Source organism: Juglans microcarpa x Juglans regia, chromosome 4D (genome assembly GCF_004785595.1).
Source record: "Juglans microcarpa x Juglans regia isolate MS1-56 chromosome 4D, Jm3101_v1.0, whole genome shotgun sequence".
Taxonomy (NCBI): domain Eukaryota; kingdom Viridiplantae; phylum Streptophyta; class Magnoliopsida; order Fagales; family Juglandaceae; genus Juglans; species Juglans microcarpa x Juglans regia.
The window spans coordinates 20011283-20027526 of record NC_054600.1 but is presented as its reverse complement, the minus strand read 5'-3'; the positions used below and the strand labels follow the sequence as shown (position 1 = coordinate 20027526).

The 16244-nt window shown below is 36.2% G+C and overlaps 1 protein-coding gene, 1 non-coding gene and 1 pseudogene across 2 annotated transcripts; all 3 read right to left on the bottom strand.

Moving 5' to 3' along the window:
- Nucleotides 1-291: 291 nt before the first annotated feature.
- On the bottom strand, nt 292-430 carry LOC121261784. Its single transcript, XR_005940004.1, has one exon. It is a non-coding gene; the product is annotated as a small nucleolar RNA Z247 (small nucleolar RNA).
- A 6054-nt stretch (nt 431-6484) lies between these two features.
- Nucleotides 6485-7834, bottom strand: LOC121260205 (disease resistance protein RPV1-like). The gene is made up of 3 exons (XM_041162045.1): nt 7506-7834; nt 6699-7418; nt 6485-6598 (listed from the first exon to the last, which is right to left on the bottom strand). The coding sequence occupies exons 1-3, from the start codon at nt 7641-7643 to the stop codon at nt 6485-6487; spliced, it is 972 nt and encodes a 323-aa protein (XP_041017979.1). The 5' UTR covers nt 7644-7834.
- LOC121260204 lies at nt 7649-8878 on the bottom strand (annotated as a pseudogene).
- Nucleotides 8879-16244: the final 7366 nt, after the last annotated feature.

Sequence of the window (16244 nt, the reverse complement as noted above, 5' to 3'; positions counted from 1 at the left end):
GATTGACATGTGAGCTTGTGGGCTATTGTTCTACTCAACTTGGTAAGCAAAGTCGAAGCGGTGGTAGCACTTGAGTGCAATATGGCCAGGTTTATTACAAACTTGGCAAATTGGGCGTGACCCATTAAATGACTAATTGCGTCCACGCCCCAGTCCTCATGAATGATTATTGGACTGGTTCTTGGTAGCAGGTATTGAGCCACAACATTTTTGTGGTGTGTAGAGTGTCGAGAAACAGTACTTGTCATAACATTAAGAAGGTTTACAACAGTTTGCTACTATTCTAGTCGAGGTCATAATTGAGAAGATGGTCATATGTCTCCTAAAGATTCATGGGTTCAAGGCGAGTAGTCAGGGAGGTTATAAGTGGATCATAATCCGAACCAAGGATTACAAGGATATAACTAATGAGCTCACAATCAGTGAGGGGTTGGCCTATGGTGGCAATGGTGTCAGCATAAGACTTCATCTTCTGGAAATCAATGGAGCTACTGCCTTTTCTTGAAGAGGAAAAATTTACTCGCAGATTGATTACTCAAGCATTGGACTGAATGAAAAACATGTTCTCTAGTGCATGCCAGACTTTTTCATAGGAAGTGTGAAGTCCAATTACGTGAGCTAAAATATCTTCAGACAAGGAAGAAACAATGGCCGAAAGGAGAAGTTGGTCCTGTTGCTACCAATATGATATTCGGGGTTAGGAATAAAATCTAAACCAGTGGTATCATTAGTAGGTCCAGGAAGCAGCAGAGGAGGTGTCAGTATGGTGCCATCAACAAAACCATACAAGTGCAGTCCCTTCAGACAAGGAACCAGTTGGGCTTTCCAGAGGAGATAGTTTTCTCGGTTAAGTTTTGTGGTAATAAGATGATTGATGTTTATGAGAAGGAGAGGTGAGACGGAGGAAGCAAGGGAGGAGTCCTATGGTTGAAGAGATTCCATGGAAAAAAAAAAAAAAAGAGGAACGATGACGTTAGTCGTGAATGGCTTTGGATACCATGAAATAGATTGAAAAAATATTGTCTCTATATTGATAATTGATACACATGATGATAAATATATACAAGTGTAATCCCATATTTATAGGAGAGAAGATATCAATAAAAAGATAAGATAGCACAAGATGGATGGATGATTTGTCTAGCTAGTTGGGGGCTTGATTTGCGGAGTTTATTGTTTGCACATGAGTTGGTGAAGGTTTGACCGAACCATTTAATGTAGAGGATATGCTGGCATGATGCATGGGAACAAATTGTACAATGTCAATACCAATTTCCTCGTTTTTCTTTGACGCCGCCTCAGGTAGAGAGAGTCCATATCACATTCAAGTATTTTCCTTTCTCATTTACATGCCTAGGAAATGTCCGCCAACCTTAAATTCTATGGACCACACGCTTTTGAGGACTCATATGCTGTACATTTTGATGTTTTTTTAATTTTTTTTATCTTTTATTTTGAAAGGGATTGCTGTAAATTTGAAGCAATGGGACACCGTCTAGAAGTGTGTTTCGTCTTGGTTATTTTTTTATAAGTATAAATTTATTCATATCAATAGGCGTAGCCGAGTACATTGAATGTATACAAGAGAAAACACCTAACTAGAAAATAGAAATAGATACAAGGAAATCATGCACATTAAGCCTACGATATAGTTTTACTAGCCAAACCTTAAAAAAGATGTCAAGCAGTTCATTAGAAGTTGTGATTTGTGCCAAAGAGTTAAGGTGGAAAATACTCTGCCTAATGGATTACTGTAGCCACTACTAGTGCCATACCAACCTTGGACATATATCATTATGGATTTCATTTAGAGGCTTCCTAATTCAAAAGACTTTAACAACTTGTGGGTAGTTGTCGACAGACTCACTAAATATAGGCCTTCACACCCCTAAAACATCCCTACATTACCAAGATAGTGGCCGAGTAATTCCTAAAAAATGTGTTTAAATACCATGACCTACCCAACTCAATCGAATTGGACCGAGATAATACTTTTACCAATAGGTTTGACAAGAGTCTTTTCACTCTCCAAGGGGTGAAAATGAACATGAGTACTCTATATCATCCCCAAAGCGATGGACAAACAAAATTTGTCAACAATCTAAGGTGCTTCATGGGGGATTGACCAAAGGATTGGTCTATTTGGGTTCCCCTGGCCAAACGGTGGTACAACTCTACTCAACACCACTAAACCAAACTTACCCCCTTTGAAGCCCTCTATGGGTATCCTACACTGTGACTCCTCAGTTATGTGCCGAGAACTGCCCATTTGGAGGCTGTGGAAGTTAGCCTTTGAACTAGAGACCAGATCTTATAGATTTTGTGTCATAACCAGCACATGGTACAAGAAAGAATGAAAAAATATGCTAATCTAAGAAGTAAAAAACAAGATTATAGTATCAAAGATTGGGTGTACCTCCATCTTCAACCCTACCGGTAGATCTATGTGTCTCACTGCTGAAATCTAAGCTAGCACCCAAGTATTTCGGGTCCTTCAAGATCGTGCAAAGGATTGGCCATGTTGCTTATAGACTCAATCTGCCAACCACAACACGAATACACCCAACCTTCCATATCTCACAACTCGAGAAGAAATTGGGAAATAGGTTCACTATTGTGTCGATGCTTCCTCCAGTAGACTCCATGGACGTTTTGAAGCCGGAGGCCCGGAACCAGAAGAAGTTTTGGGGCACCTTCTGACGAAGGCCCAGAACTAAGCACGGGTAGAACTCTTTGTCCAATGACAAAGACATGAGGTAGACGATACTACATGGGAGCCCTATGATCAATTTAAAGAAGCATACCCGTACCTTGTGGGCAAGGTGGCATGAAGGGAGAGGGTTTGTCAATGGTGTGAAGGGAGTTAGAGATCAAGAAGGATCTGGAGCTTGTCTAACCTTAAGGCTCATGGGCCTCACTATGTTATTTCTTTATGCTTTTAGTCTTTATGTTATCTTAGTTGGACCTTAGTGTAGCAGTTAATGGGCTTAGGGCGTAGGCTTTATTTGCAGGTTGTTATTTACTTTGTTGTTCGGCCGAGGCCCGTGATAGGAACAATACCGTTAGAATATGCCACCTAGACGTAATGGACAGTGATGCTCTGCAAAGATATCTAGAAAGAAAACGAAAAATTCTTATTTCTATCTTTTCTCTCTTTTTTCATTGCAAAAATTAATTCACATTTCACAAGGAATTGTTACGGAGAGAGAGAGATTTTATAATTAATACTGCTAAGTGTTTTGGGTTTTCAAATCTTTTAGGCAAATGTTTTGCTAGGGACCAAATGAAATATGCTTATCTAGTGGTGCCTTGGGGAAAAAAAAGATTGCGTCTCATACACAAATTCCGTTATAGCTGTTGTATTGCAGGCACCTTGGGGCTGCCTCAAGCCTATTTGAATAGTAAAAATATTTCATCTTAACTCATCATTATAATTTTTTTTCTTATACACAAACTCCGTTTTAGCTGTCGTATTACGGTGACCTTGGGACTTCCTCAAGCCTGTTTGAATTGTGAAAGTGTTTCATTACAGCTTATCATTACAATTTTTTTAAATTTTCACATTAAAAATAATAAACAATTCAATTTTCTCAATTTTTATAATAATAATAATATTAAAAAATAATATTTTAACAATATTTTATTCAACTTTCATCTCAATTCATCTCATCTCGACTCATTATCCAAACGATACCTCAGTTGTTCCGAGTTTCAATTAACTATGTGTTCGATAATTCTATTCAGATGGTAGATTTCATAACCCACTTTATTTTAGATTCTAATTTACAGTAATATATCCAACCCTATTATTACGCCCACTATCACACTGTTGTTGACCTTACCAAGGAACCAAAGACAATATGCTATGCCATTAACCATGCCAGCTGGACTAGAGCACTACAAGATGAGATCCAAGCTATCCAAGACAGAAACACATGGACACTCGTGCCTCGTTCCCCTCACATGGATGTTATTGGTTACAAGTGGGTCTTCAAGACCAAAATCAATGCCGACGGTACTCTCAATCAGTTGAAAGCTCACATTGTTGTTAAGGGCTTCCACCAAATTGATAGTGTCAATTATATAAAGACGTTCTCTCCTGTAATCAAGCTCAGCACCATCCGGATCATTCTCAGTATTGCCCTTGTTCGCCATTGGGATATTCGCCAACTTGATATCAAGAATGCCTTCCTCCATGGTGATCTCCAGGTGGACATTTTTATTTACCAATCTCCAGCTTTTATCCATCCTACTTTTTCTTCTTATGTTTGCCAGTTAAACAAGGCCTTATATGGCTTAAAATAGATCCCTCACATCTGGTTTGTTAAGTTTAGTACTTTCCTTATTGTCTATGGTTTCTAGTATAGCTCTGCTAACCCTTCACTTTTCATATATCACTCATCTCTAGGCACTATCTTTTTACTCTTCTATGTAGATAATATTCTTCTCACTTGTTCAAACCCATCACATCTTAATGTCTTCACTACTACTCTTAGTCAACAGTTTGCAATGAAAGATCTGGTTCTCATACACTATTTTTTAGGCATTCAAGTCACCCGCAACTCCCAGGTGTAGTTTTATCTCAATCTAAGTATGTTCTTAAGATGTGATTAAGAAAATGATTATTAGTGAATTTGTATTTTTTCTTAATGATTAAGGATATTGAAAAAATACTTTAAAAAAATCATTTACATTAGTGTGCATATTTGAGAAGCACATTTGGTGCCGCCTAACATTATCCTAAAATAAAATAACAATATCTTAATAGGATTGGCCAACCAACTCTGATCTAGATGGGACCTATAAACTGATTGCTAACTTTCTAAATATTAAAGGTGGAAAAGGTTTGCACATTCTTTTAAGAAAAATGCTACTTTGCCAACTCAATTTGCTAATTCATTTTGACACCTCATGTATTTTTTTTTTAAATTTTTTTCTTTACTTAATAGTTAAGAAAGTGATTATTAGTGTATTGATATTTTTTTTTATATTTTTTAAAATGTTTTAAAATGAAAAAAAATATGAATAAAAATATTGAGAAAAAATAAAAATGTGATTTTGGCCTAGTGGTAAGTTGCAACGGGCTACTCTGAGCGGCAGAGTAGCACCGCTCTTCTTTTAATACACCTGAATGGCCGTGAGATTTGGACAATCTCTCCAAGTGGTAGTTCGAATAGTGACTACAAAGCCTTTTAAAATTAAAATTAGGAGGGATGCTAAACATCATCTCCCACGATACATTTTATATATTTTAGATTTTATTTTATTTTATTTTTACTAAACTAATTAAGTTGTTCTGCTCATTATTCATACATCACATACTTTTTATGAAAAAGAGAAAAAGATAAAATAAAAGAGATATGGTGTGTGGTGTATGGAATGATAAGAAAAATTATTATAAAATTAGAATTTATAAAGGTTTCGGGCTCATATTGTAGGATTTATTGATTCAGTTTATTGTAAAGTAATTAATGAAATCACGACGTGGTGATGTGTGATTGAAGAGCATAAAAACCATTTTTACATATAAAAGATTGAGATCAGAGGGGTTGAAAAAAAACCCTAATGAATTGTAAATGATATATGGTAGATTTTTATAAAATTTTAAAAATTTGTTTCTGTACATAATATTAGAAATATATTATAAACTCTTTTACACATGACACACATATATTTAGGAGGGCGGTCGATTTTGTTATAATAGAAATTTGTGGAAAAAATGTAAAGGAACACTGCTAAGGTCGGTCGATGTTAACCTAAGGGAAATTTTACCTGAATTAAATCTGGAATTGCTTAGCTGATCTCTTTTGTACAGTCGGAATGAAGAGTTGTATCTCATAATTAATGTACAATTGGTATAGAGCGCTGCAAATCTCACACTTCTGCATTCTCAAATTAACGTCTTGTCCATTCCCTGGCATTAAGATTTGATGAAGCCTTAATATATACATGAATTGCATCCATTTAAACAGCTTGGCCTGGAGTACTAATCCACCTCACATATTTTAATTCCTTACCATGCCTTAGAAACGAATAGGTACAACATTATGACTACCCATTTCCAAACAAGAAAGATGATGCCTAATTTCTAATTTTCTTTTTTTAGGAATATGGGTATGAATATAGAATTCAGAATAAGGATGTTGAGATACAAGGAGCGCCCTGCACTCTTTCACCTTCACGTTCGAGCTACTTATTTTAACTGATGCTCTAATGTAGCTCCATCCATCCAAATTATTTAACTGCTCCAAAAATCACTTGGCTGGTAGATACACCCCAACAATTGTCTACAAAAGGGTCTTCGGGGGCACGAAGGACTAAGGGTTCTTTTAGAGTACCTTCATTAGCCTCAAAATGATAAACAAACTCAAAAAACTGGCCTTCATTAGGATGACTGCCCTTGAAAATCCTTGGATTTGAATTCTCTACCTCATCATCAACTTCATAAATAGTAAGAAGAACATATCCCTCCCGCTTACTATTATTATCTAAGTTGATGTGTTACATGAGAACCAAAACTTGTCATGTTGAACCACTTTGGAATTTCAGCTCCCAAGGAAGATGCACACATTACCTTGGGATTAAAACAATTATTTTCCTGCATGTGAAGTAAGAACAAAAAACAGAAAGATGTTAATTGGAGTATATTAAATAACCACTCCCACAAAACATCTCATGAAGAGATCAAAGATACTCACAACGTCATAGCTTTTTTTCTGCAAATTACTCTCTTCATGATTCAAGCTTCTAATGTAGTAGACTCTGTCATCAAAACCAATATAGAAGGCCCCAACAGAGTCATCATTGATCATAAACATTTCTTGTGTATAGCAAGCATCATTTGAGCCAAACTCTGGCACTGCGAAAAACTTAGTGAATTTGATAGCAGTTCCACCTTTATACAATTGTTCCAGATACCCCTCACCATTCACGTCTTCAAATCCACGAAGTGCTAGGCAATCAGATACATCCATAATTTTAAGAGATGACAAACTACCAATAACCCTAGGAAAAATTGAGAGTTTTTTGCAATTATGTAAAGACAATATGGAAAGGCTGCATAAACTCTTAAATGATGGGGGTAGTTCCTTTATGGCAGTACCATCCAAATAAAGTAACCGCAATGAAGTCATGTTTCCCACAATGTCTGGAAACTTCTCAAATCTTGAACAATCAGAAAGATAAAAATATTCTAGAGACTCCAACCTAATCTCATTTGGAAAGCTTTTAAGGTGTTTGCAAGCATGTAGATTCAATCTTCTAAGTTGTTTGAGAACACCAATAAATTTGTGGACCTTAGATAAACTTGTACAACCTTCAAGGTCTAGTGTCTCGAGACTTGGGATTCCGGTGAAGTCTGGTGCCTCCAACAAGTTTTGAGAGCTGCTAAGATCAAAGCATTTCAAACTCCCAAAACTCTGTTATAAAACAATAAATATTGAAAAAAAGGCATTAACGAGCTTAGTACAGTTAGTAGAGAGAAGAACAAGAAGAAAACACCTCACACTAATTCCCTTCCATAGTTGCGTGATGTGACTGCATGGAAATCTAAGTTCAATAAGATTGTCTGCTTGAAAGCTGTTTGACAAGGATTTTGAAGGATATTCAAACCATTCTAGCACCCGTAACCCATGTATTGGCATGAATCTTAAAGGGTCGCCGCTTGCCAATGCAGATTCAATAACTTATCACAGAGATTAGAAAAACTCATGTTGACAAAACTTGTATTGCGAATTTTAAGAATTCTCAATTTCTTCATCTTTGAGAAGGCTCTAACACTGAATCGTTCCTCATTTTGAGTAGGTAAGTTTAGCACTATGTCTTCAATCACGCCAATTCCCTAAAAATCAAGAATAATAAAATTGTGTGACAAATATTTGCAAAAAACTTAAGAATTAGAATGAAAATACACTATACATTTATATCTGGATTAATCCACTTATAGTATTATTCTTTAACATGTGAATGACATCCTTATAATGCCACAATCTACTATGCCGGCCAGGCTCTTAGGGGGATTCATCATAAATTATTTCTTGACCCATTTTTTGTAGCAAATCATGCATCCTCAACCTTTTAGATGAGATGGTTATAAGTCATTTCTCCATGAGAATATTAATATTGAGGTATGGGTAGTAACCAAAACTTTCTAATATATCCATTAAAATGTTATCTAAAACCTCTCCATTGAAAAAACAAGCAATGTCTAAAAACAGTTTCTTTTGCAAATCCTCCAATCTATCAAAAGCTACTTGAAGTATATCTAAAATTCCTTTATTAGGATTTGCTTTCAGTTGATCCCAAGCACCTTTCCATTTCCATGCATTTGTTCCTCTACCAAACAAGGAGGACCCTACAACTTTGAGAGCTAAAGGAAGGCCTTGAGCATATTTCACAAAGCCTTTGGATAAATCCACATAATTTTCTTTAGGTTAAGGTTTCTTGAAAGCTGCAAAACTAAAGAGCTACAATGCTTCATCATTATTCAACTCATTAACCCAATAGATCTGATCATTCACTCCATGTATTTTCAATAAATGGTTATCTTTGCTCGTTAAAATGATTCTACTCCCCGGACCAAACCAATCATGGCTCCCTACTAATGCTGTTAGATGTTCTTCCCTGTCCACATCATCAAGGACTAAAAATACTTTTTTATAACATAGTCTATTCCGTATCACATTCATTCCCTCACGATTGTCCCATATGTTAATTTCCCTTTCCATGAAGATCTTATAAAGAAGTTGTTTTTGTAAAGAAACTAAACCACGATTTATAGTTTCTTCTCTAATACAGGCAATAAAGCTGCTAGCTTAAATTGGTAAGATATTCTATCATAAATGACTTTTGCCAAAGTTGTCTTACCCACTCTAGCCATACCATGAATTCCTACAAAGCGAACATCATCCAATCCAATACCAAGTATGTTTATCATTTCCTCCACACAGGATTCTATTCCAACAAGGTCCTTGGAAAGAGTTGAAAAGTTAGGACTCAATCCTTCAAGTATCCTTTTAATGATTTCTTGGACAATTGTTGATTCATACCTGGGAAAAATGATAAGATAATTAATTATTATGAGATGGTGATTGACTTTCAAGAGCCAAATGTATGATAATGTATTAATGTGCAATATAACACATTATAAGGAGCATGGTTTTGGGATTTTGGTTGTAACCTCGATGATCCCTTTGTATAAGGTATTACTCTACCATAAATAAGGGTTATCAATAAAATTAGAGTATTGTTCTCATATCTACAATATTATAGCACCTTAATAATGTTTAACTTTTGACCCTTACATTTCCATTGTCTTTTTGTGAGAATTAGGAGAGTTTGGGTGTTGTTTCTAAATTAGAATCCATAGGAGAATTGAAGGTTTTGACAAGGAATCAGGGCTTCTTGGTACGTTGGTGATCTTGGAGTTGCTGTTGATGCCAAATCCAAAGGGACAAGGCATCATGATGTAGTTTAATATAATTGATAGTATAAGTACAAGGGAATTGACTTTGGGAGCAATGTAATGATATGTAGTCAAAAGTAACTTATGCATATAGTAAAGTGGCCATAGGAAGGAAGTTGTAGCTTTCAGGATGAAGGGATGCCATGGAAATTATGACTTTTAGAGGAATGGATATGGATGCAAATTAAGAAGGTAGTCAAGTCCCTAGAGAGGAGGAACCATGAGTGATGATACTATTAATAGTCAGACAAATATACATATTTAAAAAAAATCCAACCAAGAGGGAAAATTGGGTGATAGCAATAGCTAAATGGCCAATGGTCGCAGATGATACGATTAATATTAGGGGGCAAGCACCAGTTGAATGGGCAGGCAGATCTCCCTTATCGTTTCCCTAAATTCATGGTCATCCACAACCAAAAGCAACCAAATAGATCTTGATTCGGAAACATTAAATAGATAATCAAATATTCAATCTGAATCTAGCGTACCACGTAAAGCCATATTAGTTAATAAATTTATTTTTGTGAATTCTCTTAAAGGGAGGCTTGGATACTGAGTTGAGATGAAAGTTGAAAGTTGTATAAAATATTATTGGAATATTATTTTTTAATATTATTATTCTTTTGAGATTTGAAAAAATTAAATTGTTTATTATATTTTGTATGAAAATTTGAGAAATTTGTAATGATCTAGATGAGATAAGATGAGATTGAGATGAAATATTTTTCGCATCCAAACCTAATCATGGCAGTAGCACTTCTCTAACAAAAAAGTAATAGATCATAAGGATCAAATGTTAAATTTATTTAATTAAAGGGATTAGATTTCACATCAAGAATTTATAATTTTTGTCACATGAGCTCGATCGCTAATTGATCAATGCGAGTCTAACATGTGTATTTATATGGATCCAATTAAATTTGATTGCTACAACTGGCCAGAATCCAATTTTATTGGGGTAAATATTTGAGAATCTCCAACATATCCATGCATGCTCTTGCTATAAGAATACAAGAAAACATGTTACCTAAGATGAAAATGCCATCCGGATATGTTGCCCACTTCTTTCAGAGCAACTCCCCACGTTTGCATATTCTCCATATCAATATTAGGGTCTTCTTCATGCCTAGCAAAAGCTTTTGCAAAAGCCCTAGTTTGGTTTCGTACCTCAAAGGGATCAACAAGGTAGAAAATAGGCAAAATTGTCAAACCTGTCTCTCTCATGCATTCGACAATCTGGGCAAGTTCAGTCAAGCACTATCTTGAGGAAGCATAGTTTTTTGAGATAATGGGGATGGCGTACATGGATTCACGTATTGCTTTCAAGAGCTCTTGAGAAATATGTTTTCCTCGCTCAAGTTTCTCGTCGTCTTTAAAGGTGATAATGCCTTTCTTTTCTAAAGCGATGTATAAATGGTTTGTAAAACTCTTGTGGGTGTCTTTGCCATGGAAATTGAGGAAAACATCATATATCCATTGAGGTCTTGGAGAAGTGGAAAAAGACCGTGGTACTGATGATGAGGCTCTTTGAGTGCTTAGGGGAACCTTTGGACACTTGAAATAAAAAAACTTGTTTAAAGAAATGTTTGCTAGTAATTTGGAGATCACTTGGAAAATTATCAGAAGAGCTAGCACTAACAGGCTAGCTAGAGATATATATAGGAAAGAGGCTCCCTTGCTTTCGTAACTATCAAACAACTTAACAAACATCACCGTTAGTGGGAATCAGGCCAGCTTGATCATGGGTTGATGTTAATTTCAGCCAAGAAGACGTAAACAAGACGGAAGAAAATTTGAGATTAGTTGACTTGGACAATTAATGGTCTTGGCCCGTGATAGGAACAATACCGTTAGAAATATGCCAGCTATATGTAATGAACAGTGATGCTCTGCAAAAATCGTCCAGAAAGAAAACGAAAGATTCTTATTTCTATCTTTTCTCTCTTTTTTCATTACAAAAATTAATTTACATTTCACAAGGAATTGTTACGGAGAGAGATATTTTATAATTGGTACTGCTAAGTGTTTTGGGTTTTCAAATCTTTTAGGCAAATCTTTTGCTAGGGGTCAAATGAAATATGCTTATCTAGTGGTGCCTTGGGGGAAAAATAAAGATTGTCACTTCTTTTTTCTCATACATAAATTCTGTTTAGTTGTCGTATTATAGGCACCTTAGGGCTGCCTGAAACCCGTTTGAATAGTGAAAGTGTTTCATCTCAGCTCACCATTATAATTTTTTTTTCTCATACACAAACTTCCTTTTAGCTGTCGTATTACGGGCACCTTGGGGCTGCCTCAAGCCCGTTTGAATAGTGAAAGTATTTATCTCAGCTCATCATTATAATTTTGTCAAATTTTCATATAAAATATAATAAACAATTCAACTTTCTCAATTTTTAAAATAATAATAATATTCTAATAATATTTTAGTCAACTTTTATCTCAATTTATCTCATCTCGACTTACAAACCAAATGACACCTCAGTTGTTCCAAGTTTCAATTAACTATGTGCTCGATAATTCTATTCAGATGGTAGATTTCATAATCCACTTTATTTTAGATTCTAATTTACAGTAATATATCCCCGATCCAAATATTATGCAGTTAACTTGTTGGATTTGTGAGAGAGTTTTTTGCTTGCTTGAGATCTTGATGCCTTCCTCACATGTTTTGCGCGATTAAGCCTCTCTCTTTGCACTCTTGTATTTCTCTGCACATCACTGGACCCTAATGTTAAATACAAAGAGTTAGATCTCTTACCATGCGCTAAGACCAGCGCATCCTTAGTGATCTTCCAAGCTCCTCCAGAGAACGATACTACAAAATCGCTGTCATCAAGCTGTCCCACAGAGATCAAGTTTTTTTTTTCAGATCTGGAACATATCTGACTTGCTGTAAAGTCCACACGCTCCTGTTTGGAAGTGTGATATGCACATCACCTACTCCCACTACACCCAATGCCTCTCCATCAGCCGCATAAATCTTCCCAAAATCACCAACAACATAATTCTGCATGATTTCTCAATGTGCGGTGCTATGGAACAAAGACCCTGAATCGAACACCTAATCATCAATTGGATTGTGCATTGCAAGAAGTAAGGCATCATGAATTTCTTCTATCACTACATTCACAATATCATCATCAGAACTTTCTTGATTCCTGCAATTTTTATTGATGTGACCCGGCTTGCCACAACTCCAGCACGTGATCTGCTGTCCAGATCTCATCTTGCTCTTCCTCTTGCTCTTGGATCTTGACCTACCATGTCCTCTGCCCCTATTGTCAACAATCAGGGGAGATCCTGAACCCGAGGACTCATCTGAGTCTCTCCTACGTACCTCTTCAGCAAGCATAATGTCACGTATGTCATCGTAGTTCAGTTTTGCCTTGCCAGCTGAATTACTCACAACCATCCTCATGGCCTCCCAACTATTTGACAGCGATGCCAATAGAACCAATGTTCTGATCTCATCATCAAACCCAATCTCTACAGAAGACATTTGATTTGTGATCGTATTGAATTCATTTAAGTGTTGGGCTACAAACATACATTCCAACATCTTCAGATTGAACAATTTCTTCATAAAGTACACCTTATTGTTTGCAAACGGCTTTTCGTACATACCTGACAAAGTCGCCATGAGATCCACCGTGGTTCTTTCCTTACTGACAATGTGCGCCACTATTCTAGATAAAGTCAGCCAAACAAGACCTAGAACTTGTCGATCTAATAGGGTCCAGTCAGCATCAGCCATGCTCTCCGGCTTTTTTCCCAACAGTGGAAGGTGGAGCCTCTTCCCGTAGAGATAATCCTCAATCTGCATCTTCCAGTGCCCAAAATCAGTGCCTTCAAACTTCTCGATCCCGAGTGAGTTCACTTTATCTCCAGCCATCATTCATCTTCAGATTCGACCTTGGCTCTTGATACCAGTTGTTGTGAAATGTTATGCAAACACACACAACAACGATGACAAATAAAGTAAAAACAACACAATCAAGAACACGACACACAATATACGTAGTTCGGCAAATTACCTACGTCCACAGAGCTGCAAAAATCTTATTAACAAGAGGAGATTACAATCACTCAATCTCAACTCATACTCTCTAGACAATTGTTCTCTCTCAAAATATGCTTGAGGCCGTCCAACACAAGTCTAATATGATATATTTATAGCGAGTGGCGCTGGAAACCTAATCTGTCAAAAACTGCATACTTCGCTTGAGCGAAGTGTTGAGTGAGACTCAAATGAACAACCAAATGAACATTGGCTCAAGCGGAGTGTCGAGCGAACACTAGGGTTTCTGTCTTGCTCGAGCAGAGTGTCGAGCATGACTTGAGCGAACTTTTCTGACTTGAGCTTAGCACGAGCTGTATGTCTGGCGACGTCGAGTGAACTTTGTCTTGAGCCAACTGTCAAGCCAACTTTCAGTTAAGAAATTTATTTTTGTGAAATTTCTTACGAGAGGTTTGGATAGTGAGTTGAAAGTTGTGAAATCTCTACTATACGTCCCAACTATGTTTATAAATCTCTTTATTTTCAGAGCAGTGCTATATACAGTCCTCCTCAAAGAACTATATTGCAGAGGACTGTATTGCAGTCCCAGTATAAAATGATCAAATTGTCCTATTTTTAGACTTGAATTGACTACATTACCCCTCTTTCTTCTACAACCTAAAGCCAAAATAAATTTCAGATTTTTGTTTTCTCTGCCGCACACCCCACAACCCAATCTCCTTCACCTTCGTCGACCACCACAAGCCAATCTCCTCCACCATTGACAAAACAACCACCTCCACTATTGACGAATTCACAAAGCAATGACAAATGTTGGGGTGTTGGATCACCATTGACCCCACGAAAATGGGCTTTCGATGGTGATCGAAAAAGTAGATAGATGCAGTGCACCAAGCTCCCTCGAATGCTAACTCACAGGTATCACTTTGGCAAAGCCTTGTTGATAAGAAAAACTGAGGGGTTGTGGAAAGTAGGAAGAAGCACAAATGGTCAATGGCCTTGATGGAGAAGACTTAAGATTTTTCTACAAACAGTTAGCTTTTCGTGTCAAAGTGGCTTTAGCTTTAAATGTAACCTTGGCTTCTTTTGCTAAGAGGGCTTGAGATAACCTTGGCAATTTGGCAACCTCTTTTGAACATGGGTTTTGGAGATCCTTAATCTGATTTTGTCAAGTGCGATTGGGATGACAAAGACATTTGATGGGAAGTTCAAAATATTACAACATTTGTCTCTAGTCAAGATGGATGGTTCAATTTCAACTAGTCCACTGGCTATCCAAAAATTCTCAGATCAAACCCATTTGAATTTGGCCAAACAGCTTATAGCTTAAGTTCGTAAACTTGTCATTGATGAAAAAAAACACCAAAACTAAAAAAGAAGATTGTAAAAATCTTCTGCTGAAAATTTACATTAAAACCTCAATTGCTTAATTGTATTGCTTGGAAAATTGTCGGGCATACAACACTCACATCAGCACGGCCCAATATAAAATCACGAGTATTGATCAGCACTCATATCCAAAGCATTCTGAGTTCTGCTACTTGTATTCACATTATTGACTTCTATCATACTTGTGTTCCTATCAGTGAAGTAGTTGGATGTCATCTTTTGAATGCCTTTTAGTTCTTCAAAGAAGTATCTAGGAAAGTACTAGTTTCATGCCAATTTTTCTCTCTTTCTACTTTAATTTGAGTCTAAAACCATTCTCTCATCACCTGAAGTTACTTCAAGTATGATACAAGAACTGATGTTCTATCTTTGTATCTTTTATTGTCGTATTTGGCATACACCAGAGGATGCTAGAAGGGTTTTGCTTGATGGGAAGAGAAGGCAACAACTATCAAGAGGGGATTCAGTGCGAATATATATGAGCCAGCTGGGAGGGGGGCTGCTTGTTGCAGATTTCACTTTCCCTCTAATGAAACGCAGCGTTTCATTATTAAATGAAACCAACGCAGTCTCAGAATGGGGACTGCAATAAGAATTTTCCTTATTTTATTTTTTCTCTTTTTAAAAAAATAAAAAATAAATATAAAAACTCTCCATCTTTTCTCCAAATCATCACAAAAACGTCACTCTATTGAGTCATCGGTCTAACATCCAAGTACACGACCAAATAAATATTTATAAGATGATCAACAAATGAAGACCACATGCTACCCATAAGAGAGCCGGCCTATCTTATCTTTTTCGGCTGCAAACATCCATTATTTCCATTTCCTATTTTTAGAGTATAGGGTATGTGGGCATGGAAAGCTCTCTTACATGCTCCAAACACCAAAGAAACCAAGTTTAGCATATCATTATTCATTACCACACCCTTGAAATATAGTATAACTTAATTATAACCGTCCCTAAGTCGTATTAACTATTTCATTTAATTAAGAAAAAATTATAGATATACAATTTTTTTAAAATGATTTATACAATTATATTTTAAATGAAAGACATTTTTATAAAATAACTTATAAAATTAATATCATTTTGTATAAATATTCTAATTTTATAACATTATTATAAAACGATTAGTTGTGTATATCATTCCATTATAAAATCTTGTTTTCCTAAAAAGGAAGAGCCCTAGCTAGCTGTTTAACTAGAAGTTTAGAAAGAAAGGTTCACTTGAGCAGGCAAAAAGTGCATAATTAATTAAGTAGATATTATAGGAAAGTTGTTCATATTTCCACGTGTACGGTCAACTTCGTCCGTTTTTAAAGTAGATGATACTCAATTATGGTGGTGCGTTGTGCACATCAA

What these genes read in the sequence shown, in the direction of transcription:
- LOC121260205 (XM_041162045.1), bottom strand. Translation starts at nt 7,643, where the DNA reads ATGCCAATACATGGGTTACGGGTGCTAGAATGGTTTGAATATCCTTCA. An exon ending in AACTATGGAAGGGAATTAGT is followed by an intron (nt 7,419 to 7,505) that starts GTGAGGTGTTTT and finishes GTTTTATAACAG; the next exon opens with AGTTTTGGGAGTTTGAAATG. An exon ending in AGAAAAAAAGCTATGACGTT is followed by an intron (nt 6,599 to 6,698) that starts GTGAGTATCTTT and finishes CTTCACATGCAG; the next exon opens with GAAAATAATTGTTTTAATCC.